This window comes from Pelophylax lessonae, assembly GCF_965119305.1.
Source record: "Pelophylax lessonae genome assembly, chromosome: 6".
NCBI lineage: Eukaryota > Metazoa > Chordata > Amphibia > Anura > Ranidae > Pelophylax > Pelophylax lessonae.
The window spans coordinates 242,765,321-242,793,148 of record NC_138773.1 but is presented as its reverse complement, the minus strand read 5'-3'; the positions used below and the strand labels follow the sequence as shown (position 1 = coordinate 242,793,148).

Here is a 27,828-nt window from a genome sequence, read left to right as displayed (position 1 = left end):
CACCGTACGGGTATGGCGGTTTGCTCAGGAGAGCAAGCCTGCCGCAGTATATCTGCGGCGTCTGGCCTTTAAGCTGTTAAAACAAGTAAATTATGTACTTTACTATCTATTCATGAACGCTAGCAGCAAAAGGATTAAAAATAGTCAATGTTGATTGAAAGAATGAAGTTCTGCTTGAACATGTGACCACCAGCTTACGTGTGGAAATCAAGGAAATTTGTTAATGGTTATGGATAGGGTTTAGGCATGGATGGCAAGATTGGGGGCATGGACCTAGTTGTTTTGAAATGTTAAATTATGGCAGGTAAGTATATATTCTAAAGGTATTTTCCAGATTAGAGAACCTAGTATTGCGTTGCATATACGATCCATCTTTTTAAAATGTGTTTTTCCACTTTTGTTGGGGTGTTAAGTATTTGATTCCCTACTAATTATTAAAGGTCTGTGGACCCCAGAGGAAGAGTTCTCCCTGCCGCTACTGTGGTAATGACCGATAAAGCTAGGGGTTTTTTCTTATATGTGATTCAGATGAACATTTCAAACTGTAAATAATGTTGCCAGTATGTACAAAATATCTTTTATTTTTTTAATTTTGATTATTTCTTAACAGGAACACTTGGAGTAGTTACAGAAGTGACAATAAAAATCAGGCCTCTTCCAGAATATCAGAAGTATGGTTCAGTGGTCTTTCCAAATTTTGAGCAAGGTGTGGCCTGTTTGAGAGAAGTTGCAAGACAGGTGAGCTTGCCCAGCGATATTGTCATGAAAAACAAACTAGAGAACAAGGGAAATGAAATGGGATTTTTAAGGCACAGCATTTTACGTAAAACACAATTTCTTTATTATTCACATTTAATTTGTTGCCTCTTTGTTGTACAACATAACATAGGTCAACAGTACAATTGTTCCAACAGATTTATAATATGACAATACATCATATTTAAAAAAAAAAAACTGATTGATTGTTTGTGGCCCGACCGGTTTCATGGACATGATCCACTTCTTCTGAAGCCATGAGTATAGCTGTGCACAAAAATGTTTCTCTGTCGCTCATTGACAGACGTAGTCCTCCTTGATTAATATCAACTCGGGTTATACTGCCCTCTACAGGAGTAGGACTAGACAGGAAAGAAAACGTTCTGGCCACACCCCAGGGGCAGTCCCAGAGGGCATATCCTCTCACTTCCTGCTACAGCAAATCAGTTTTTTTCTGTCTAGTTAGGAGTAAGGACCTAGATGCCTTGCTAGGATCTTCGGTCCTGGCAGGATTTTTTTCTTAGAAAGATTTTTTTTTTTTAGACAGCTTTTTTCTCCAGTGTTCCTGTGAGATCTTCAAGCAAGAAAGCTGGAACTGGGCGACGGGCTGGATGTTGAGATCCAGTGGTCACCCCAGTTCAGCCTACGAGCCCGTGCAGGCCATAGCTCCGCGCTGGGTCGGCCGCGACATAGTCCCACTGGACGGGGACTGACCCTGCGAGTTAAACGTCTCGCCTGGACGCCAATGACCAACAGAGTCACGGCGTCCGTATTGGTCGACAGCCCCCCCACCCCGGTGGAGAGGGGTTCTGTCAGGAGTTGGCGCCCGCCTGGTTCCGGTATGGTGAGTAGAATGTTCCCCCTCTCCCCCCTGTCAGGTTTGTGGTGGACGCGGGCCCCTCTCTGGAATGGTAGGATGGGTCTCCCCTCTATCCTATAACAGGTCACAGATCCCCCAATTTGAGTGTGATTGTTTGTGAATAGTAACCAGGAGGCTTGGTTTGGGAGCTGACAATCTAAGGTCATTGCAAGACTGTAAGGGTGACTGAAGTCAGTGGCAGTACAAAAGGGCATTACTATTGAAGTAGAAGGTTTTTGGAAAAAAAAGAAGGTATCCTACCTGTCAGAGTGTGTACACAGGCCGATGCCTATGCCTGAGTTACTGCAGTCCAGATCGCCATTCCTCCAGCAACCGTTCACTTCCACGGGCTGCACAGCCTCCCGACGGCCCACGGAACGCATGCGGCCCGCCAGGGTCCTATACCGCCGGCCAGGCTTATCACCATTCAGGGTGAAGTTTGTGGGGCCGAGGCACTCCCGCAGGCCGCCAGGCCGAATACATACTTCCCGCAGGCCGCTGCTAGCCGCCGCTATCCTACACAGGCCGCCGCCATTGTTTTGCAGATCGCACAAGGCCACCATATTGGCGTAGCCTCGTGTCTCCAGCATGGGGGCGGCCATGTTTGAGGTGACCAAACACCTCGAGGAGCTAGGGGGAGGCGCCGGAAGGCGTGTAAAGGGGCGGAGCCGCCTCCTTGGCCCAGGGAAAGCAAGCCAAAGACTTCCTGTCTGTAACAGACAGTGCTGGAAGCAAGTTGATAAGAAACTTCTGTGCATCAGGTGAGCTTGGGGTCTCTCTCTTTCTGAGGGGTCCAAGCAGGTAGACTGAGGGGCGCTATTGCGCTGGGGGACTAAGTTTAAAAAAAAATGTTTTTTTCTTGCAATTAATTTTTTTGTGTTTGCTGGCAAGTGTCTTGTTACATGAACCCTGCCACACATGTATCCCCACCTGATCCCCTCGGGGTGGCCGCAGGACCCTCCAGTACCTTATTTGTGATGATGCATTATCAGCAGTTTTGGAGTCTTTGGTATCCCGGGTGGAGGTAGCCTGTCAGGGACGGGGGTCAAGAAGAGCGACCCCCGCCTACCCCTATGTCATCTGATACTTCAGATACGGATTCTGAGCTGGTCATTGCAGCCCCTTTTCTGGGGTTGTTGTCTCAGGTACGGTCTCCTCAGACAGTGAGGAGGACTCGTCTGCCTCCGCCATAGCACAAAAAGCGTTGGTGGAAGCACTAGTTTTGTCTGTCCGGGAAACCTTAAATCTTGAGGTTACACGGGCAGAGGTAGCGGAGACTCGTATTCCTTCTTTGGTACTAGCAAGCCTACCAAAATGAAGGGTTTCCCTTGCTCAAATGGGGTCGTCCGTAAACGAGCCCCTGCTCTTTCCAAACGCATTGCTAGGCGCTATCATTTTGAGGAATCCCTCATTACAAAGATGGACGGTACCACCAATAGTGGACTCACCGATTTCCAGACTAAATAAAGCCACTGTTATCCCGTTGGATTGACAGAATGGACCCCATCTCTAGGGTGGGGGGACGTCTTCATCGGTTTCCGGATCCAGGGCTTTCCAGAATCCCGGATAAAGGGGTTCGCAAGGTCATATGGTCGGGATACAAGGTCGAGTTTCGATCACTTCCACCGGTGCGATTCTTCCCTTCCAATATTCGAAATCCCCGGGTCGCTTAAAAAGCTTTGCGGGGGACAGCTTGATGCAACAAGCAGTGGTAGTTCCCATTCCTTGGAGGAGTTCTAGTCGAACCTGTTCACAATGCCCAGGAAAAAGGGCTAGGTGCGTCCAATTCTGGTCTTGGAAGAGATGGAGTCCATCCATACAGTGGTGGCCTCCCTGCATCAGGGGGATTTCCTGGCGTCCATAGACATTTAGGGTGCCTATCTTCATATCCCCATCTTCGCAGGACATCAGCGTTTTCGTTGCTTTTCCCAAAGATCATCCCTGGTTCCCACCAGGAGACTGAACTATCTGGGCCTAATTTTGGATACATCCTTGGCAAGAGTGTTTCTCCATGCGGAGAAACTCCAGAAGATTCAGTCAATGATTCCGATGTTGCTGTCCGTCAACTGGCTGGGATTGATGGTCGCCTCTTTAGAGGCAGTACCGTTTGCCCAGTCTCATACCCGAATTCTCCAAAGAGGAGATTCTTCTCATATGGAATCGGAATTTCCGATTCCCTGGACAATCGGATCCGATTGAGCGAGCGGACCAGGGAGACTCTGGTCTGGTGGCTTCGGTCTCCGATGCTCAGCCAGGGGAAGTCATTTCTTCTGATAAATTCCAGGTCACCGATTAATGTGTTGGAACTGAGAGCGATCAGACTTTGTCTGATTTACTGGACCGAGCCGCTCCAGGGCAGCCCGGTTCGGATCCAATCGGACTATGCCTCGGTCATGACTTATGTCGATCACCAGGGGGCATCAAGAGTGCCCTGGCGGCCATAGTAGTGGCCAACATTCCTATTGGGGGAACAGTTGTTCCAGTTCTCTCTGCGATATTTATCACGGGTGTGGACAGGCAGATTATTTCAGCCGTCAGATTCTGGATCAAGAGGAATAGTCTCTTCATCCAGAGGTATTTCACCAGCTGTCCCTTCATTGGGGCACCCCGGAGATGGATCTGTTGGCAGGTTGGCTCAACAGGGCTCGCGCCCGCGATCCTCTAGCGGACGCAGCAGACGCGCTGAGCGCCCCGTAGGGGAAGTATCAGCTACTGTATGTCTTCCCCCTTCTCAAGTTACTGCTGAGATTTCTCCACAGGATAGAGGTGGAGGGAACTCCAGTTATCCCGGTAATTCCGGGCTAGCCTCGTCAAGCCGGGTACGCCGACTTGGGCAAGACTAGTCGCGGACGCTCCTTGGAGACTTCTTCTCAGGGAGGATCTGCGGTCTCAAGGACCGATCTTCCATCGTGCTTTACAGTCGCAGTCGCTACAGTCAACGGCCTGGCCATTGAGACCCAGGTATTGAAGGACAAGGAATTGTCAGCTTCAGTTATTCCTACTCTAATTAAAGCAAGAAAAGCAACTTCCAACAAAGTCTATTATCGCACATGGAAGGCTTACATTGCGTGGTGTGAATCGTAGGAGTTTTCCCCCACGTACCTATTCGGTGACCCGAATCTTGTTTTTTTCTGCAAAAGGGGGTTGAACAGAAACTATCCTTGAGCACTATCCAGGGTCAGGTTTCAGCATTAGCAATCTTCTTCCAGAAGCCTCTGGCTACTCATTCCTTGGTGCGGAATTTCATCCAGGAGGTGCAGCACTTGGCTTTGCCAGTGCGCGCGCCCTTACCACCCTGGGATCTTAATTTGGTGTTGTCGGTTCTTCAGAAACCTCCCTTTGAAAATATCAGGGAGATTCCCTTGCTTACATTATCCCAGAAGGTGGCCTTCTTGGTGGCTATCACTTCTGCATGCAGGGTGTCAGAACTGGCTGCATTATTGTGTCATTCCCCATATTGGGGATTCATAGGGAGAAGGTAGTTCTTCATCCGAAGCCATCTTTTTTTTCCTAAGGTGGTTTTCAGACTTTCATCTGAATGAAGATATTGTGCTACCTTCCTTGTGTCCTAAGCCCAGTCATCCTTGGGAAGGTGCGTTGCATTCCTTGGATGTGGTGCGGGCAATCAGGGTATACCTGAAGACTACGGAATCGTTCCGTGAGACGGATTCACTTTTTGTGATCACGGATGGCCCCAGAAAGGGGTTGCCTGCATCTGCCGCGACTATCTCCAGATGGGTTAGACAGACGGTGGTACAGGCTTATTCTATTTAGGATCGGAATCCTCCGTTCCTTGTTAAGGCGCACTCCACTCGAGCGCTCAGTACTTCCTGGGCCTACCGCCATCAGGCGTCAGTGGTCCAGGTGTGCAAGGCGGCTACCTGGTAGTCGGTGCATACCTTTACAAAATTTTATAAAGTTCATGTGATGGCATCGGTGGATGCCTCATTTGGCCGCAAGGTTTTGCAAACCACAATTTGAGGAGACCGGTGGTCTACATCAAGGGTTTTTTTCCGTTGGAATTTCTGTTGAGTCTCATCTTTTTGGTTTGATGAGCCTTTTAAACTTATAGTTGGCACCGGTTGGGCCTTCTAGGTTGGATTTTGATTTCCATTTTCCCACCCCTCATTTGTGGCACTGCTTTGGGACGTCCCGAGTTGATATTAATCAAGGAGGACTATGTCTGTCAATGAGCGACAGAGAAAAATGGATTTTTGTAAAATCTTACCGTAAAATCCTTTTCTCTTAAGCTCATTGACAGACGTAGTACCCGCCCCTCTGTTTTTGAGTTGGGTTGGGTTAAATTCTCTAAACACTGCTTTGTGACATAACTGATTTGCTGTAGCAAGAAGTGAGAGGATATACCCTCTGGGACTGCCCCTGGGGTGTGGCCAGAACGTTTTCTTTCCTGTCTAGTCCTACTCCTGTAGAGGGCAGTATAACCCGAGTTGATATTAATCAAGGAGGACTACGTCTGTCAATGAGCTTAAGAGAAAAGGATTTTACGGTAAGATTTTACAAAAATTCATTTTTTTGTGCTTAACTATACTGACAGCTCTTGGAAAAGTGGGGGCACAAGCAATCCATATTTTTTTAAATATGAAGTATTTCTGTGAGGTTTCCTGTGTAATTGGAAAAAAAATGCAGCTATGCAGGTCTCCACCTGCACAGCCAAGTTATTCGTTCACAGGAATATGTGAATGAGAGAACTAAAAGTCCCCTGTGGCACCGTGGCAGACGTTTTTCAGTTCTCAATAAACTGTGAGGACACTGAGCGCACTCGTAGTTCTTTAACAAGCCCTGCAGCTTTCACACTAACAGTTTCTACAGACGTAAGGGGCTAAAAGCTGTACGGCTTGTCTCCAGGAACCTTACATTGCAGAGCATTGCACTGATCACTAGTCCATGCAGGCTCCTGCAGGAAAAAAATAATGCACTTTTTTTTTTTTTGCAAAAATATTCATTTATTTTTTTTTTCCCCCCAGAAGGTAAATTTAGCTTTTAACATTTTAACAAACCGTATTTAAGATACATTTCCACGGATAGTCATAATACAACAAGTTTCTGAATTTGATCCTCCATTTTATAAATTATTGTTCTCTTTCGTTCATTGACAGACACAGCTCCTGATCGTCTTAACTATTGGGTTATACTGCCCACTACAGGAGTTGGACATTAGGCAGAAAAAGCCTATGGGCAGTCCTAGAGGGTATACTCCCTCTCTCTGTTATAGGTACTAGGTCGTTTTTTTCTGCCTAGTCAGGACTAAGAACCTAGTTTCTTGCTGAGATCTCTGGTCCTGGCAATGTTTTCATTTTTAGATTTTTTTTTCCTCCTGTTTTTTTTCCTGTGAGATCTACAATCAACTGCTGGGCAACGGCCTGGATAATCTAGATCCAGTAGTCGACCCAGTCTGGCCAGCAAGCATGTGCAGGCCTCGGCTCTGTGCTAGGTCGGCCGCGACGTAGCCCCACCGGACGGGGACTCGCAAAGTCACATACGCCAGGGTCTCGGCCCAAGTCGCAGCGTTCCTCCTGCCCAACATCCCCCCCCAATTTTGATGGAGGAGAGGTTCTGTCTGGAGAGGTGCCCGCCTGGTTCCTGGTATGGCAAGTAACTGTCCCCCCCCCTCCCCCTGGAGGGTTTTGGGCTGGATGTGGGTCCTTCCTTGGGATGGTCGAACCCCAGAGTTCCTCTCCTCCCCATTGGGCACCCCCCTCATCAGTCTGGTGGTCCCTGTGGGCCATCTCGCCCCCCCTCCCCCCCACTTGCGCTGGGGCTGTGGGGTGGCCTGGTCCACCTCCTGGTATGGGGGAGGGGGGTGCGCCACCGGCAACCAGGCGGTCGGCTGTGGAGGGGGGGGGCTGTACCTGGTGGGGGACTCCTGCCAGGGGCCCCCCTTCCTGCCTGTCCTGTTTTCTTAGGCCTAGCAATCCCTCCTGGTTCCGCCATTTCACTGCAGCCTGTGTGCTCAATGCATGGTAGCCATGTTTGTGTAGTCCGGCAGCCATTTTGTGGTGGTAGGCCATTGAAAAAAGCTGCGGTCATGACCTATGGGCGGGGATGGGAGCTCCTCCTCATCCCCTGGGGCTGGTTCCTGGATCTTTTTACTTCCTGGTCGCCGCACGTGGAGTGCAGATTATCCTGGTGGCTGCAGGTGCCTGTTTCTGCTGGGTGAGGAGTCTGGTGGGTTCCTCTCCCTCCCTACTGAGGATCGATTAGGTGCTCTGTTACTGGCAACCAAGTGGTGCTGCCGGAGCAGTGAGGATGTCCCTTAGCAGTGTGTTTTACACCTTTTTTTATGTGGGGTCCCCCTATTGACTCATGGAGTTTTTGGAGCATATTTCCCCACCTGATCGCCTCTCAGAGGCTGCGGGGCCCTCCGGATCCCAACAATCCATTGATGCACTGACAGCGGTCCTGGAGTAATTTGTGTTCTGGGTGGAGGTGGTTTTTGGGCGACAGCAAGCAAAAAGTGCCCCCCGCCTTCCCCTGCCTCATCTATCTCCTCAGATCCTGAATCTGATTCGTCCAACGCGGACATGGGCGTTGGTGGATGCACTGATTGTATCTGTGCATGAGACCTTAAAATGGAGGACACAGCTGAAGCTACAACTGAGGCATTGGTTCACTTTGGCACTCACAAGCCGTCCAGAGCGGCAAAGGTGTTTCCTTTCCCTGCCTATTTTGGTAGAATTGTCGCTAAAGTGTGGCAATGGCCAAAATGTGGCCCACAATATGTACACTGTGGCTGGTTTGGCCGGTATTTACCATTTCACAGGTGTCGCAAACTCTGACCGAGTGGGCTAAGCTTTTATGCTGTGACCTGGAGTGGGAGCAGCTTCCCCCTGCCTTTGCTGAGCTGGCGGACCAGTTAGTCCTGGGGCTGCAGTTTATCCGTCATGCCCCTTTGGACACGGCTCCCCTAGTCGCTAGGCTCTCTTTGAGCAGTGGTCCTTCAGCGTATTTTTTGGCTCTAATGCTGGCCTGCAAACCAGACTTCTTAAAAGGCCTTGACTGATCTTCCTTTTCAAGGGGATCATCTGTTTGGAGCTACCCTAAATGACATCACTAGGGTCTCACAGAGGGAAAAGTACCTTTCTTCCGCAGGCTAGTAAGGGTAAGGACCCTTTTCGTAGACGTGGGCCATCCTTCTCAGCTCATATTTTTTTTCGTTCCTCGGGGGCGACTGACAAGGGATCAAAGCCTTTCAGGGCCTCCTCTGGTGGATCCAAGCGAACTTGGTCTGGCAAGTCAAAAGCAGCTTCTCCAGACCTGCGGGCAAGGCTTCTTTAGCATGAAGCTATGCCCTCACCCGTATCGGGGGGGGGGGGGGGATGGGATTACATCTTTGCTGCTTTCCCGGTCCCGTGGGTCCATGAAGACATACGGTCTGGCAACAAGATCGATTTTCGCTCTTATCCTCCAGCAAGGTTCTTTCCTTCCAACTTGCGTCTGTCGCCGCACTACTTACAGGGTCTGTTTGGGGCGGTGTAAGACCTGTTACTTCAAGGAGTGATTGTCCCGGTTCCGACTATGGATCGTTTTCAGGGGTTTTACTCAAACCGGTTTACAGTTCCCAGGAAGGATGGCAAGGTCTGGAACTGCTTTGTGCGGGTGCAGAAGTTCAGGATGGAGTCAATTACCACGGTGGTGGCATCCTTGCATTGGGGATTTTCTTGCGTCTATCGACCTAAAGGATTCTTCCCTTCACCTTCACCTTTACCTTGGACTATCTGGGTCTGACTCTGGACTCGGCCTTAGCCAGAGTGCTCCTTCCTCTGGACAAACTCCAGAAATTGCAGGCTGCAATTCATCTCCTGCTGTCCAGCAGATGGTCATCCCTCCGAACTTGCATGCAGGTGCTGGGCCTGATGGTGTCTACCTTCAAGGCGGTTCCATTTGCACAGTTCCATACAAGGTCCCTGCAAAGGGAGATTCTGGCCAAATGGGACAGGAATCTGTGGTCTTTGGACAATCAGACCTCGCTGAGCTGGGGAACGAAAGAGTTCCTGATATGATGGCTTCGTTCTCCGGCGCTTCGGTTGGGCAAATACTTCCTCCCCTTGTATTGGACAGTGGTCACCATGGATGCCAGCCTGCCCGGCTAGGGAGGAGTCCTCTGCAAAAATTCTGCTCAGGGGTCTGGACACTGGAAGAGTCCAGACTAACGATCAATGTCTTGAAACCTGAGCGATCAGACTGTGTCTGGAACAGTGGACGGATCGTCTTCGGGGGATGTCCAGTGTGCATTCGATCAGGCAATGCCATGCCTGTTGTTGTTTGTCAATCACCAGGGGGGCACAAGAAGTGTCTTGGCGGCTCTGGAGGTAGCCGACATTCTAAGGTGGGCAGAACAGTTCGTTCGAGCCCTCTCCACCGTACACATTTCTGGGGTGGAAAACTGGCAGGCAGATTACCTCAGTCGGCAGGTGATGGACCAAGGGGGGTGGTCTCTTCATCCGGAGGCTTTTCATCAGTTGTCTCCGGTGGTGCATCCCCAAGGTATTGGCGTCTTGGCTCAACAGAAAGGTGCAGAGGTTTGTGGCTCGGTCGCTGAATCCTCTGGCGGACAACACAGATGCGATAGTGGCCCCGTGGGGTCAGTATCGTCTGATTTATGCCTTCCTCCTCTTAAGCCTCTGCCAAGACTTCTGCGCAGGATCGAGGAAGAAGGGATTCCGGTCATCTTGGTGGCCCTGGACTAGCCTCGCCGGGTTTGGTACCCCGATCTGGTGCAGCTGGTCGCCAATGTTCCTTGGAAGCTTCCTCTCAGGGAGGATCTGCTGTCCCAAGGACCAATCTTCCATCCTGCTTTATAGTCGCTGGCTTTGCCGGCTTGGCACGATGATTCCAACGCTGTTAAAAGCTAGGAAATCTACTTCTAGGAAGATCTACCATCGTACGTGGGAGACGTACATTGCATGGTGAGAGTCTCTTAAGGTTCATCCTCGCTTTTTCGGTGGCTCAGATCTTGACCTTCCTTCAGCAGGGGGGGGGGGGGGATAAGCAGAAACTAGCCTTGTGTATCTTTTTTCACAAATTTACCTGTTGGGTTTGCAACAGCAGCTGCTCAATTATTCACATTGCATTTTAGTTTATTTTTATATATTTTAGTTTATTTTGCTGACTAGCACGAGTGGGTATATAATTATCCCATTCTAATCAATTCTGTGTGTTAAAACTAAAACTAGGAAACTTAATTTGAAAGGGTAGAAAGCTGACTTGCGATTACTAAAGTAGGTTATGCTTCCATTTAAAGGCAACAGAGAATAGGGCATGAGGCTTGCACAGTCCATGAAGTCCCTGCTTGATTCACTCCAAATATCAGCTGCAAGAAAGGCCTGCCACAAATAGCCAAGTGTTTCACATGTCTGCTTTCTCTGTGCATTAAGGTAATAAAAATGTACTATGTTTGTGCCGTCTCCCCTCAGCCATCCCTAAACTTTTTTTACCCGAGTCCTTTCCTGACCGAGTGATGTCCCATGTGCAGCAGTGCTGCCCCTCTTTTCCTTCATTCACCAGAGACTTGGGCAGCAACTTGAACCATTGGCTGCTGCTTTCAGTCAAACCCTGTGAGCAGGGAGTATGGGGTATGGCTGAGCCAAGCTGTGTATCTCTATAGAAGTACACAGCCCAGGTCGTGAGCGCACCCACATAAGTGCCCCACTCCTTCAGCACACGGCTTGCTGAGGGAGCATGCAGAGAAGAGAGAGAGCCAAGAGTGTCAGCAGGGGACTCCAGAAGAGTAGGTAAGAGACTGCTCTGTGCCTTAACATTGCACAGAGCAGGTAAATATATGCTATTTATTATTTTAATAAAATTATGAAGGTTTACACTCACTTTAAAGCTAAAGTTTAGTTAAAAAAAACTTTTTTTTTTTTTTTTCTAATAAAGGATGTCCCATAATGTGTAGGCTGCTGGATTCTGTAGAAATCTTCTCTGCAGGGTTGCTCTGTCCTCTTCCTGCTGCTGCTCTTCTGAAGCTTTGGGGTGAACAGCTTTGGATCTCAGCTGCACTAATGATCTGGGGGAGGCATGCCCTCTACTGCACTCTCCTCTATAGAGAAATGTCCTTTCATTGATTACACTGCTTGTAACACCATCTGTGAATGGGGGAGAAAATCCTGTGACGGATTAGACTCTTCCTCCATTCACAGATCTTGTTACATGAAGTGTAATCAGTGTAAACTTTTCTCAGTTGAGGAGCGGACAGGAGGGGCATGTCCCTAGTGGATCATATCTAGTGCCGCCTGGAGACCAAACGCTTTTCACCCGCAACACCGGACGCTCATACAGGGGAAGAGGACAGGCAGCCCTGCAGAGAAGATTTCTCTGCACATCGTAGAAGATACTTCATTTCACAGTAATGAAACTAAAGCTTTAGAGAAAAAAATGTTTAACTAAACTTCAGATTTAAAACCTGAGTCTAAGTCTCCAACTTTGTGCAAAGAATGGGTTCTAGCAGTGATAACAATGTTCCGATGTTGAGCATCATTTTATAACTGTTTTCTACTGGCTGCTGAAGGAGGAGGATACAGAGAGTGGTACAGCAATATGGATAAGGTAAGTATTCCTTTACTAAAAAAACAGGGAGGGAGAATAATTTGAAATAAAATAATAAAGACCCAGTTGAGCTTTAAACAGAAGCTCCAGTCAAATGGTTTAAATTTTAAAATTCATATATGTGCCGTATGATTTGTAGCTGTTTTTAGGAACTCTGATTTGCATACTTCTGGCAGCTAGGCCTGTTCAGCTTTGCAGGCCCTTATCACCTCCAGCTTTCTTTTTGAAAGGTGTGAATGTGTATATAAGATATAAAAAGGGATGTGTATAAATGACTGGTTGAATAGAATCACAAATCCTTTGACAAATAAGATGCTACACACACATGCATGTTTTAACTTTTTATTTAGCTCTTTCCCTGGAGTTCTAGTTTAAGCTTTGTCTGTGCAATATATGAAAAATACAGTGGGGTTGATTTTACTACAGGCAAATACTATGCACTTTGCAAAATGCATTTTTTTTTTTTTTTTTTATATCAAAGAACTTTGTATTGTTTATGCATAACGCTCAATAAAGTCCAGAGCATACGTACAATCATACCACATATTCATCAGGGTTACTTACACATTCAATGTAGAACATGAGCAAATCTACGTGTTCCAACTATCAGAGTTCAGAAGCCTATGCTTAACAATGAGGATGCTCATTTTTTCACCCCTAAGCTTCAGAAAGGATTCAGGGGAACCCTACCCCCTCCCAACCAATATTTGGTCCATGACTAGGTCCTTCGGGGCCAAACCAGGAGTGGCCAGCCAGGGAGCCCAGAGTTTGTCAAATTTGCCAGAGCTCCCCCTATGCTGAAATATGTATTTCTCTAGTCTTAAAGTGTCCCCCATTTGGGCCACCCATTCCCTGACTGTAGGAGAGTCGCTGGATATCCTGTGTCTCAATATCCGCGTATGAGCCTGAAAAAGTGCCCTAGCTATTGCTTGCTTTGCAATATCATCCACTGGTAGATCTGACTAAAATGCCCAAAAGGCATTGTTTTGGTTCCTCCGAAAATTGGGTCCCAAAGGCCTTATTCAATGTATTGATAACTCCCCTCCATTAGATATGTAATTTTGGGCATCTCCACATTAGGTGTATTAGGTCTCCATGGTCCCTGTGACATTGTGTACAAATGGAGCTCTCCCTTCTACCCATACTATACAGTCTAATACAGTCTAGCTGGGGTGTAGTGTACCCACAGCAGCAGAGCGAGTTGGGAGATGCATTGAGCAACATTCAGAGAGCACTGCTGGACCGCCTGTAAGGCCTCCTCCCATTGCTCTTCCTCAAATGCCCCCACATCTCTTTCCCATCGTGAGGTCACACTCAAGGGGTGGGCCTCCAGAAAATTGTTCAACAGCATAGAGTAACAGTGTGACACAAAACCCTTAAAGGTGTCTTACCTCGTTTATGAAATTAAACACTGGAGTGGGCGACTGCACCCACAGGTCATCTCCCCTCTGCGCCTTCACCGCATGTTGAAGCTGCATATATTAGAACATCATCAAGTTAGGGAGGCGGAAGGTATCTCGGAGTTCGGAAAATGTACGTAACACTCCACCTGAGAAAATATGGCGTAAATGTATAATCCCATATTGTTTCCACCTAGCCCCATATTGTAGCAAGGCTATTTCCAGGTAGCGAGCATTATCCCAAATAGGGCTGAACCTGGTGAATACCATAACCTGTTATAACTGCCTGACCCTAGTCCAAGTTTTTTGCATGAGTACGTATGTGGGGAAAAGTTTATTCGATTTGCTGAATGCCAGCGCCTCAAGACCACTCACCACCTCCCCTGAACCCGCTGTGTGAGCCAGCAACCTAATGTAAGGGTCTGCTCCAGAGCTTATTAAATGAGCAGAAACTCTGCTGACTTCCATCATCCAATCATTTGCAAGCAAAAAACATTTTATTAAATTTATTTTATTTTCCTTGCACTTGTTTGAGTATTCTCCTTCAGTAAATCAACCCCATTATGTCGGCCCCTAGCTAGCTTTAATATTTTCAGCAGGGACGTCCCTGGACCATGGTTCCGAACTCAAACAATCTGCTACTCCCAACTGTCATGAGTGATGTTAGCTTTTTTTTTTTTTTAATTTTCTGTAAAATTTGTTTTAGGTGGCTTGCTCTTTTGCTCGCTTTTAGCAATATACCTATTTCTCCAATTCCATTTAGGCCCCTTTCATACTATCCGTCCGTTGGACGGATTCCGTTTTTCTCAGCGGGGATCGAGCCGCCGATCCCCCGTTGAGCAGGAGGATGACAGCTGTGTCTCCGCGCTGTGTGCGGAGACACAGCTGTAAGTTCCCCATGCATCTCTATGGGGGAAATCGGATGGGATCAGTCGGTCCGTTCTCATCCGATCCGCTGGATGGATGGAAAATAGGGTTTATATCCGTCCAGATTTGACGGATCGGATGTCAGCGGACATGTCTCCGCTAACATCCGATCCCCCATAGAGATGCATGGGGGGACCGTTCAGATCCGCCAAAAAAACGGACAGGCGGATCTGAACGGTCCGCCTGTGTGAAAGGGGCCTTATTCTATCGGAGGTTATCTTCCTTTTTTTTTTTTCTAACCAATGTCACATGATGAGACAAAACTAATCATGCCAATCAAATTACAGCCACTATAATTTGCTCTTTATATGCTTTTAATCACCATGTCATGCTTTATTCTCATCCGAACTGATTGTGCCATTTCAGACAAGGGCAGATATCCTAGAGGTGATGGCCTGAGGGTTGAATCATTTAAAATTTGAAGATTTATAAAAAAAAAAAAAGAAAACTATAATGTGAAGATTCCCTTATACAGCTAACATTGTAATATGTGCATTGTGTTTCAGCTTGGAAGTGCTGCAGCCTTCAATGTTTATGACAGAGAGATAATTTATTATTGGGGGGAAAAAGCGCTCGTAACTGCACATTAATTAACTGGAGTGTTTAGAGAGGTTAGAGTGCTGATCTGTGGATTCAGAAGGATAAAACAAAATTAGGCAGGTATTAAATTAATAAGTAGGGGGTGCAGTTAGAGTAAGTAAATAAAGTCACTGGAAGGGTTCTGAACTTAGCAGCACAGCCAATAACAACTAGATTTATAGGTTTGTCCAACCTGGATTTAAAGCCCTTAGAGTGTACTACAGACACAGATCCAACTTGGGAACAGTTGTAAAATTGTCACTGATGCTGAACTGTTCACAAAGTCATGGCAGCTATATAACATCCTGACCAGCTGCAGCGCTTTTACTGGTTGCAGACTTCTAGATAAGTAGTCCGTTTTGTATAGTTATAGTCTGGATTAACACCTTCACATTCAGAGGATTTTGTATTTAATCAAACACTTAACTCCACAAAGCACCGTTTGCCTCAAAATTGACCTCATAACATAAGCTCATTGCAGTTTCATGACATGGAAGAAATTGAAAAATAATTTAACTTCCAGGTAATTTATTACATATGTGATGGAGATCAGACTTGTAGCTAGTAGAAGTATTCTGCAAGCAGTCTGTGTTCCAAGCATTTGTCCCTGGATGTACACTGCCCTAAGCATTCTGTGCATCGTCCAGTACTAGTTGTCAGCCTCAGAAGTACAGTCTTGAAGTGGTATTAAAGGTTCGGTTTTTTTAAAAAATAACAAACCTGTCATACTTACCTGCTCTGTGCAATGGTTTTACACAGAGCAGACCCAATCCTCTTCTTTTCAGGTCCCCTGCCATCGCTACTGGCTTCTTCTCTTCGACCAGTGCCCCCAAAAGCAAGCCGCTTTCTATGGGGTACTGGTGCGTGCTCACTCCCAAACCCAGCTCTATGCATCCATAAGACACTCTCCTTACTTGCTCGCTGGTTGTAATTGATAGCAGTGGGAGCCATCGGTTTCAGCCAGTGAGGAGAGGGAGTCCCAAGATAACCAAGGCTCTTGTTCACATGGCTGGCTTGAGAGGGGGCTCAGGTGATCAGGGGGGCTGTGAGGGGAGCAGCACACCAGGTAAAGAATGCACAAAGGTAAAAAAAACCTTCAGCCTTTACAAGCACTTTAATTTGTGCTGTCCTTCACTTTGGATAGAGTAAGAAGAGAGGTCAAATCCTCTTACCCAGTTTTCCTTTTTGCTTCACCCCTTTATTTATTTTAGTAACCATTTTCATCAGGAGAAAAAGTGACGGAAGCCAAAAATGTAGTTGTCACAAAACAATAAGTGAAGGTATAATATTCATCTGTTCTGACGGAAAATTTAAATTTGGTAAACTTCCTCTAACTTTCTCTTGCATCTTTGGGACAGGAAGTGAAAGGAAATCTTCCTAAAAGTACACAGATTGCAAGAAATAACCTGACTGGTTTTAACCCTTCCCTACGCATTCTAAAGCTTTAAAATACGTTTTGGCTGTACATACACTTTAACCAACCATTTCATTACTATACAACAGAAATGGAGAATAAACCGGGGTCCACATTTATAGTTTGCTTTTACAGCACAGGTGCACTCCTACTGTTGATAGGGTGGTTAAAGAACAATACTCCTTTTAAAGGTGCTTCCTTAAAATGGCTCCCAAGCCACTGCTCCTTCCCAGCTTTTGTAAAAATGAACAGAGTCGATCTCCAGGCAACTTTTGTGAGGTGTGTGTGTATATGTGTGTATGTTTATATAATATATATATATATATATATATAATATATACTCAGTATATATTATACTCAGTGTACACCCCTTAGTAAATATTTTATTATATCTTTTCATTTGACAACACTGAAGAAATGACTATTTGCTACACTGTAAAGTAGTGAGTATACAGCTTGTATATTAGTGTAAATTTGCAGTCCCCTCAAAATAACTCAACACACAGCCATCAATGTCTAAACCGCTGGCAACAAAATTGAGTACACCCCTAAGCCAAAATGTACAAATTGGGCCCAAAGTGTCAATATTTTGTGTGGCCACCATTATTTTCCAGCACTGTCTTAACCCTCTTGGGCATGGAGTTCACCAGAGCTTCACAGGTTGCCACTGGAGTCCTCTTCCACTCCTCCATGACAACATCACAGAGCTGGTGGATGTTAGAGACTTAGCGCTCCTCCACCTTCCATTTGAGGATCCCCCACAGATGCTCAATAGGGTTTAGGTCTGGAGACATGCTTGGCCAGTCTATCACCCTTTCCCTCAGCTCCTTTAGCAGGGCAATGGTCACCTTGGAGGTGTGTTTGGGGTTGTCATCATGTTGGAATACTGCCCTGCGACCAAATCTCAGAATCATGCTCTGCTTCAGTATGTCACAGTACATGTTGGCAATCATGGTTCCCTCAATGAACTGTAGCTCCCCAGTTCTGGCAGCACTCATGCAGACCCTGACACTCCCAGCACCATGCTTGACTGTAGGCAAGACACACTTGTCTTTTGTATTCCTCACCTGGTTGCCGCCACACAAGCTTGACACTATCTGAACCAAATACGTTTGTCTTGGTCTCATCAGACCACAGGACATGGTTCCAGTAATCCATGTCCTTTTCTTCAGAAAACTGTTTGCTGGCTTTCTTGTGCATCATCTTTAGAAGAGGCTTTCTTCTGGGATGACAGACATGCAGACCAATTTGATGCAGTGTGCAGCGTATGGTCTGAGCGATGACAGGCTGACCCCCCACCCCTTCAACCTCTGCAGCAATGCTGGCAACACTCATACGTCTATTTCTCAAAGACAACCTCTGGATATGACGCTGAGCATGTGCACTCAGCTTTTTTGGTTGACCATGGTGAGGCCTGTTCTGAGTGGAACCTGTCCTGTTAAATGGTCTTGGCCACTGTGCTGCACCGTGATGCTCATTTTCAGGGTCTTGGCATTCTTCTTATAGCCTAGGCCATCTTTATGTAGAGCAACAATTCTTTTTTTTTTCAGATTCTCAGAGAGTTCTTTGCCATGAGGTGCCATGTTGAACTTCCAGTGACCAGAATGAGAGAGTGAGAGAATTGACACCAAATTTAACACACCTGCTCCCCATTCACACCTGAGACCTTGTAACACTAACGAGTGACATGACACCGGGGATGGAAAATGGCTAATTGGGCCCAATTTGGACATTTTCACTTAGGGGTGTACTCACTTTAGTTGCCAGCAGTTTAGACATTAATGGCTGTGTGTTGAGCTATTTTGAGGGGACTGCAAATTTACGCTATTATACAAGCTTTACACTCCCTACTTTGCTACAATGTAAAGTGTAATTTCTTCAGTGTTGTCACATGAAAAGATATAATATATTTACAAAAATCTGAGCGGTGTACTCACTTTTGTGAGATACCGTGTGTACGTGTGTGTGTACGTGTGTGTGTAGTACACATATATACACACACATACAGTTGGGCAAAAAAGTATTTAGTCAGCCACCAATTGTGCATGTTCTCCCACTTAAAAAAGAGAGAGGCCTGTCATTTTCATCATAGGTATACTTCAACTATGAGAGACAAAATGAGAAAAAAAAAATCCAGAAAATCACATTGTCTGTCTGATTTTTAAAGAATTTATTTGCAAATTATGGTGGAAAATGAGTTTTTGGTCAATAACAAAAGTTCATCTCAATACTTTGTTATATACCCTTTGTTGGCAATGACAGAGGTCCAACGTTTTCTGTAAGTCTTCACAAGGTTCTCACACTGTTGCTGCTATTTCTAGCCCATTCCTCCATGCAGATCTCCTCTAGAGCAGTGATGTTTTGGGGCTGTCGCTGGGCAACACGGACTTTCAACTCCCTCCAATGGTTTTCTATGGGGTTGAGATCTGGAGACTGGCTAGGCCACTCCAGGACCTTGAAATGCTTCTTGCGACGCCACTTTTCTTTTTCAATGCCCTTGCTGTTGGAAGGAGGCTTTCACCAGGGGCGTAACTACAGGGGTTGCAGGGGTTGCGATTGCTACCGGGCCCCATGCTCCAGGGGGCCCAGTAGCAAACCAGTGGGTGAACTTCCAGGATTGCAAAAGTCACACTTGCGACCGGGCCCTGGCATTGCACCACTGTGGGGAGGCCCCAAGATTGCAGGAAGGGAGCCCACTGCAGAACTTGTGAAAGGATCCTGCTGCGGGACCGTAATAAAAGGCCATGCAACGAGAATAAAGAGCCCCAGGATTAGTGGGAAGAGTCCTGGCTTGAAGGCTGTAGTTACGCCTCTGGCTTTCACTCAAAATCTCACGATACATGGCCCAATTCATTCTTTCCATTGCACTGATCAGTTATCCTGGTCCCTTTGCAGAAAAACAGCCCCAAGGCATGATGTTTCCACCCCCATGCTTCACAGTAGGTATGGCGTTCTTTGGATGCAACTCAGCATTCTTTCTCCTCCAAACACGACGAGTGGAGTTTTTAACCAAAAAGTTCTACTTTGGTTTCATCTGACCATATGAAATTCTCCCAATCCTCTTCTGGATCATCCAAATGCTCTCTAGCAAACCTCAGATGGGCCCGGACATGTACTGGCTTAAGCAGGGGACGACATCTGGCACTGCAAGATTTGAGTCCCTGGTGGCGTAGTGTGTTACTGATGGTAGCCTTTGTTACTTTGGTCCCAGCTCTCTGCAGGTCATTCACTAGGCCCCCCCGTGTGGTTCTGGGATTTTTGCTCACCGTTCTTTTGATCATTTTGACCCCACGGGGTAAGATCTTGCGTGGAGCCCCAGATTGAAGGAGATTATCAGTGGTCTTGTATGTCTTCCATTTTCTAATAATTGCTCCCACAGTTGATTTCTTCACACCAAGCTGCTTGCCTATTGCAGATTCAGTCTTCCCAGCCTGATGCAGGTCTACAATTTTGTTTCTGGTGTCCTTTGGCAGCTCTTTGGTCTTGGCCATAGTGGAGTTTCTCGGCCTTTTGGCTAAGATCAAGTGTAGTATCTGTTCTTATCAGTTGGTATGGGCCTTAGCTAGTACCAGTATGACCGAAACCCGGAGCGCTCTGAGTATTGAGGTATGGGGAGTAGGTCATCTGGGAAAGCATGTGGGGCCCGCCGCCTTCTGATTCGAATGGGTTGAACTAGCCTAACGAGTTTGAAGGGGGCAGGAAAGCCGGTTCAGAGGGCCGGTGGAACTGCTCCTGGATGTAATGGGCTGAGGAACGGGATGGCGAGGGGAGGGCTTTCTCCTCCTGGGTTTTGATCTGGCCTTGTAAAAGACCTGTCCCCAGTGGTAGGTAAGCTCTCTCTAAGCTGTCCAGGTTCTGATGTCTGCTGGTGGGGTTAGGCTACACTCGGTCTGGCCGGGGGCTGAGATTGAAAAAGCCCGTAGTGTAAGTGCCCCTGGGGTGGCAGCCCAGGGGTGCCTTAATTTCTCACTGGTGAGGGGCAGCTCGCTGTGAGTTTTTTCGGCACCTTGGTCACTGCACTATGCACACCTTTTTCACACCTGCCTCTTGGGACAGGCCTTTTGGCTTGCACCAGAGGAATTTTTTATTCCGGCTGGAAGGCTGGAAGGCCTGCCTTGGTCCCTCACATGGCACCATCGCACTTTCCCCACTTCCCTTCCCCCACTTCTTTGTTTTGTTTGTCTTTGGAGTCCGTCACTGCACTATCACCTTGTTTTCTTTATTTGCACAGACTGGAGTGTGTGGGTCCTCGGGCCCAGCCTTAAGTCTTGGGAGGGGGTGGATATGGCCTTTTGGCTTAGTTCGCCCTCTCCCATGGGGTCTCCCTTCGGGGGAGCCCTACTTAGTACTCGGTGGGGGCTGTTCCGGCAGTCCCCCTGAAGAACGGGGTCGGTCTGGTTTCGGCCAGACAGACCATGAGTACCTTATGTCCCTGTCAGGAGTCTTGCGCCCCGGGGGATTGAGGTTTCGGGTCCTACCTCTTCGGAGGGAAGACCATACGTTGTCGCACACCCTGTGCTTTTTTGTGTCCTCACTTTGTGTGTGTGCACTTTTTTATGCACCGGGTGGAGTCTTTTGAGTGTGTTGCACACGCTACGGGCTAAAAAAAAAAAAAAAAAAAATAGTGGAGTTTGGAGTGTGACTGTTTGAGGTTGTGGACAGGTGTCTTTCATACTGATAAGTTCAAACAGGTGCCATTAATACAGGTAACGAGTGGAGGACAGAGGAGCCTCTTAACCCCTTCCGTACCGCGTCATGTCAAATGACGTCGGCACAAATCCTTTCTCGATCCGGGCGGACGTCATATGACGGCGCCCGGATCTCCCCGCTACTGCGCGCCCCCGGGGGCGCGCAGCGCGGCGATCGGGGGTGAGGCTCGTCCCTCGGACGGAGCCCAACCCCGATCAAGGTAAACAGCCAATGAAATTGGCTGTTTACCATGTGATCGGCTGTGTCAATCACAGCCGATCACATGAGCGGCTCCAGCGCGAGCCGCTCGTTCCTTCCTTAATGCGCGCCCCCGGGGGCGCGCAGCGCGGCGATCGGGGACGATGAAAGTGATGAAATTGGCTCTTTACCACGTGACCGGCTGTGTCCAATCACAGCCGGTCACAAATGTCATCAGAGAACACGGTAACTAGCTGTCACCGTGTTCTCCTCCTCACACACTGATCCTGTGTGAGGAAGAGAGTATGGTAACAGCTAGTTACCAAGTACAGTGCACCCCAAACACACTGATTGCCCCCCCCCCCCAATAAAGAGCACCTGTCACTAGCCCATCAAAGTACCCGAGTACCTGTCACCAGCCCATCAGGTACTCCGATGACAGGTACTCGGGTACTCTGATGGGCTGATGACAGGTACTCGGGTACTCTGATGACAGGTACTCGGGTACTCTGATGACAGGTACTCGGGTACTCTGATGACAGGTACTCGGGTACTCTGATGACAGGTACTCTGATGGGCTGGTGACAGGTACTCGGGTACTCTGATGATGGGTACTCGGGTACTCTGATGACAGGTACTCGGGTACTCTGATGACAGGTACTCGGGTACTCTGATGACGGGTACTCGGGTACTCTGATGAAGGGTACTCGGGTATGCTGATGACGGGTACTCGGATACTCTGATGACGGGTACTCGGGTACTCTGATGACGGGTACTCGGGTACTCTGACGACAGGTACTCTGGTACTTTGAGTACCCGTCATCGGAGTACCCGAGTACCTGTCACCTACCCATCAGAGTACCCAAGTACCTGTCACCTACCCAACAGAGTACCCGAGTACCTTCCACCTGCTCATCAGAGTACCTGACACCTGAAGTACCCGAGTACTTGCCACCTGCTCATCATTACCCATCACTACTCATCAGTACTCATCAGTACCCATCAGTACCTATCACCTATTAGTATCAGTACTGATCATCCGTACCCATCATCAGTACAGTATCAGTATCAGTACTACTCATCAGTACCTATCACCTGCCTGTCACCTGCCCATAAGAGTACCCGAGTACCTGTCACCTGCCTATCGGAGTACTCGAGTACCTGCCACTTGCTCATCAGTACCAGAGTACCTGTCTCCTGCCCAGCAAAGTACCCGAGTACCTGTCACCCTTCATACAGCCACCATGTCCAAGTCCAAAAAGGTTTATATACGTCGTCCGTTTAAACCTAAATACCGGTGTTATGGCAGCAGATAGCTGCCATAACCCTGGTATTTTTTTAAACGGTGGACGGTTGGCTTTCCGATGAGGGTGGTCCCAGCGGCGGATTCGCCGCGGGATCACCCTTCCGGGGTGGCGGAAGAGGTGCCCCCCCCCCTCCCGCTGCATTCTGGTCCTTTTCCCCGTTTACCGGACCCGCCGGCAGCGGGGAAAACGATCCGGTCCCAGATCCTCACAGACAGGATGTCGAGTGAGGGCAAGCTTGCCCTCACTTGACTCTATGGTCTTGGAGGACCGGAGCTACGGCAAACGTCATTGCCTAGCAACCAGTTTAAAGGTCCCTTTTTTTTTTTTTCATTTTATTTAATTTTTTTTAATTTTTTTTTTTTTTATTTTTTCTATCTTTTAGTGTACTTGTGAGATCTGAGGACTTTTTGACCCCAGATCTCACAAAAAAGAGGTCCTGTCGTGCCTTTTTCTATTACAAGTAATGTTTACATTTCTTGTAATAGAAATAAAAATGATCAATTTTTTTTTTAAAAAAAAGTGTAAAAATAAAAAATAATAAATAAAATAAATAGTAAAAAAAAAAAAAAAATTAAAGCGCCCTGTCCCCGCGAGCTCGCGCGCAGAAGCGAACGCATACGGAAACCCCGCCCACATATGTAAACAGTGTTCAAACTACACATGTGAGGTATCGTCGCGATCGTTAGAGCAAGAGCAATAATTTGAGCCCTAGACCTCCTCTGTAACTCTAAGATAGCAACCTGTAGAAATTTTTAAAATGTCGCCTATGGGGATTTTTAAGTACCAAAGTTTGTCACCATTCTGTGAGCGTGCGCAATTTTGAAGCATGACATGTTGGGTATCTATTTACTCGGCGTAACATTATCTTTCACATTATGGAAAACAATTGGGCTAACTTTACTGTTTTCTTATTTTTTAATTAAAAAAAGTGATTTTTTTCCCAAAAAATTACGTTTGGAAGACCGCTGAGCAAATACGGTGTGATAAAAAATATTGCAATAATCTCCATTTTATTCTCTAGGGTCTCTGCTAAAAAAAAATATATAATGTTTTGGGGTTCTAAGTAGTTTTCTAGCAAAAACAACTGATTTTAGCTTGTAAACACCAAATGTCAAAAATAGGCCTAGGCAAGTGGCTAGGATGCATGATGATGCTCCTTGGATGTTTAGGCCCCTCTATATGGCTAGGCTGTGAAAAAGTCTCACACATGTGGTATTGCCATACTCAGGAGGAGTGGCAGAATGTATTTTGGGGTGTCATTTTTGCTATGTACATGCTATGTGTTAGGAATATTCTATAAATTTACAACTTTGTGTAAAAAAAAAAGTTTTTATTTTTTTCCCACATTTTCCAAAAACTTGTGGAAAAAAATGACATGTTCAAAGGACCCATAATGCCTCATAGAATATACGTTGGAGTGTTTGCTTTCCAAAATGGGGTCATTTTGTGGACTTTTCCATTGTATTGGTGCTCTAGGGCCTTGAAAAGTGTGATAGGTAGTAAGAAAGTTTTATGTGTATTTATGCTCCTAAAATGCCTTATGGTGCTACTTGGACGTGGAGTCTCTTTTTGTGGCCAGGCTGTGTAAAAGTCTCACACATGTGGTATCACCATACTCAGAAGGAGTAGCAGAATGAATTTTAGGGTGTCATTTTTGCTGTGTACTTGCTATGTGTTAGAAATAGCTTATAAATTGACAACGTTTTGGGAAAAAAAAAGAAAAAAAAATGTTTTCTTCATTTTCCCAAGAATTGTGGGAAAAAATTATAACTTCAAAAAACTCACCATGCCTCTTACTAAATACCTTGGACTGTCTACTTTACAAAAAAGGGTCATTTGGGGGGTATTTGTACTGTCCTGACATTTCAGGGCCTCAAGAAAGGAGATAGGCCATCAGTACATCTGGTGTGATCAATTTTCAGTAATTGGTACCATAGCTTCTAGACTCAATAACTTTCACACAGACTAAATAATATACACTAATTTGGGTTAATTTTACCAGAGATATGTAGCAGTATAAATTTTGGCCCAAATGTATGAAGAAAAATTATTTTTTTGCAAAATTTTATAATAGAAACTAAAAAAAAAGTGTTTTTTTTGCAAAATTTTTGCTCTTTTTTTGCTTATATCACGGAAAAAAAAAACCCCAGTTGTGATCAAATACCACCAAAAGAAAGCTCTATTTGTGTGAAAAAAATGATAAAAATTTTGTTTGGTTACAGTGTAGCATGACTGAGCAATTGTCATTCAAAGTGTGAGAGTGCTGAAAGCTGAAAATTGGTCTGGGCAGGAAGGGGGTCTAACTGCTCTGTATGGAAGCGGTTAAAGAAGAAGTTACAGGTCTGTGAGAGTCAGAAATCTTGCTTGTTTGTAGGTGAGCAAATACTTATTTTGCCAAGGAATTTACCAATTAATTCATTTGAAATCCTACAATGTGATTTCCTGGATTCTTTCCCCCCATTCTGCCTCTCATAGTTGAAGTGTACCTATGATGAAAATTACAGGCCTCTCTCTCATCTTGTGGGAGAACTTGCACAATTGGTGCCGGACTAAATACTTTTTTGCCCAACTGTGTGTGTGTGTGTGTGTGTGTGTGTGTATATGTATGTATATATATATATATACAGTGGGTACGGAAAGTATTCAGACCCCCTTAAATTTTTCACTCTTTGTTATATTGCAGCCATTTGCTAAAATCATTTAAGTTCATTCTTCTTCCTCATGAATGTACACATAGCACCCCATACTGACAGAAAAACACAGAATTGTTGACATTGTTGCAGATTTATTAAAAAAGAAAAACTGAAATATCACATGGTCCTAAGTATTCAGACCCTTTGCTGTGACACTCATATATTTAACTCCGGTGCTTTCCATTTCTTCTGATCATCCTTGAGATGGTTCTACACCTTCATTTGAGTCCAGCTGTGTTTGATTATACTGATTGGACTTGATTAGGAAAGCCACACACCTGTCTATATAAGACCTTCCAGATCACAATGCATGTCAGAGCAAATGAGAATCATGAGGTCAAAGGAACTGCCTGAAGAGCTCAGAGACAGAATTGTGGCAAGGCACAGATCTGGCCAAGGTTACAAAAAGATTTCTGCTGCACTTAAGGTTCCTAAGAGCACAGTGGCCTCCATAATCCTCAAATGGAAGACGTTTGGGACGACCAGAACCCTTCCTAGAGCTGGCCGTCCGGCCAAACTGAGCTATCGGGGGAGAAGAGCCTTGGTGAGAGAGGTAAAGAAGAACCCAAAGATCACTGTGGCTGAGCTCCAGAGATGCAGTCAGGAGATGGGAGAAAGTTGTAGAAAGTCAACCATCACTGCAGCCCTCCACCAGTCGGGGCTTTATGGCAGAGTGGCCCGACGGAAGCCTCTCCTCAGTGTAAGACACATGAAAGCCCGCATGGAGTTTGCTAAAAAACACCTGAAGGACTCCAAGATGGTGAGAAATAAGATTCTCTGGTCTGATGAGACCAAAATAGAACTTTTTGGCCTTAATTCTAAGCGGTATGTGTGGAGAAAACCAGGCACTGCTCATCACCTGTCCAATACAGTCCCAACAGTGAAGCATGGTGGTGGCAGCATCATGCTGTGGGGGTGTTTTTCAGCTGCAGGGACAGGACGACTGGTTGCAATCGAGGGAAAGATGAATGCGGCCAAGTACAGGGATATCCTGGACAAAAACCTTCTCCAGAGTGCTCTGGACCTCAGACTGGGCCGAAGGTTTACCTTCCAACAAGACAATGACCCTAAGCACACAGCTAAAATAACGAAGGAGTGGCTTCACAACAACTCCGGGACTGTTCTTGAATGGCCCAGCCAGAGCCCTGACTTAAACCCAATTGAGCATCTCTGGAGAGACCTAAAAATGGCTGTCCACCAACGTTTACCATCCAACCTGACAGAACTGGAGAGAATCTGCAAGGAGGAATGGCAGAGGATCCCCAAATCCAGGTGTGAAATACTTGTTGCATCTTTCCCAAAAAGACTCCTGGCTGTATTAGATCAAAAGGGGGCTTCTACTAAATACTGAGCAAAGGGTCTGAATACTTAGGACCATGTGATATTTCAGTTTTTCTTTTTTTAATAAATCTGCAACAATGTCAACAATTCTGTGTTTTTCTGTCAGTATGGGGTGCTATGTGTACATTCATGAGGAAGAAGAATGAACTTAAATGATTTTAGCAAATGGCTGCAATATAACAGAGTGAAAAATTTAAGGGTGTCTGAATACTTTCCGTACCCACTGTATATATATATATATATATATATATATATATATATATATATATATATATATATATATATATATATATATATATATATGCGAGAATACAGCAACATACACTTAGAAATACAATAGTGAAACAGTTCATATAGTAAAGTGTCCAAAGAAGGATAATCCCTAGTTAAGGACGGATGGATTATTCACGGGTAGTTCACAGTAATATCCATCTCCTATCCGTCCACAGGAAAGTGCTTCTTAGTGCAATTAAATGGACTTGAAGTGCATCCACAGTGTACAGATTCCACCATCACTATGCACTCCAGGTCTAAATTCTGAGTGGAGTAGATACATATTTCATCAATTCTCATTCAACTTATTGTTCTAGTGAATGCATAGTGGCGGTGGAATCTGCAAACTGTGGATGCATGTTTAAGTCCATTTAACTAAGAAGCACTTTCCTGTGGATTGGTATGAGGTGGATATTACTGTGTTCTAGCCATGAATACTCCATCTGTCTTTAACCAGGGATTATTCTTTTTTGGAGACTTTGCTATATAAACTTTTGCACTTTTGTATTTATATGTGGATATTATTGTATGAAATATATATTTTTGACCTTTCTGATGCACTGTGGCATTTTATAACTTTACATTAATTGGCTGAGTGCTGCACCACTTTGTATTTTGTACAAAAAACCTAACACTTTATATCCCTGTCCCATGCTATTTCAGCATCCACAATAAATCTGGCTGTTTTGGGGCTATACAAAGTGTTATTATTTCAGACACTTTAAAAAACAAGCTTCGTAACTACTGCTAGTGCAGAATTTGGACCACAGTAGACTTTTTCAAGTAAAAAAAAAATGTTGACTTTGAACCATTTATACATGCCAAG

The 27,828-nt window shown here is 46.0% G+C and overlaps 1 protein-coding gene across 1 annotated transcript in view; it reads left to right on the top strand.

The window, feature by feature from the left end:
* AGPS (alkylglycerone phosphate synthase) overlaps window positions 1-27,828 on the top strand; it is a 386,322-nt gene that overhangs the window by 168,630 nt on the left and 189,864 nt on the right. Inside the window, exon 11 of the mRNA XM_082260060.1 lies at window positions 611-738. Coding sequence (XP_082116186.1) covers window positions 611-738 — 128 coding nt within the window. The remainder of the gene's footprint in view (window positions 1-610; window positions 739-27,828) is intronic.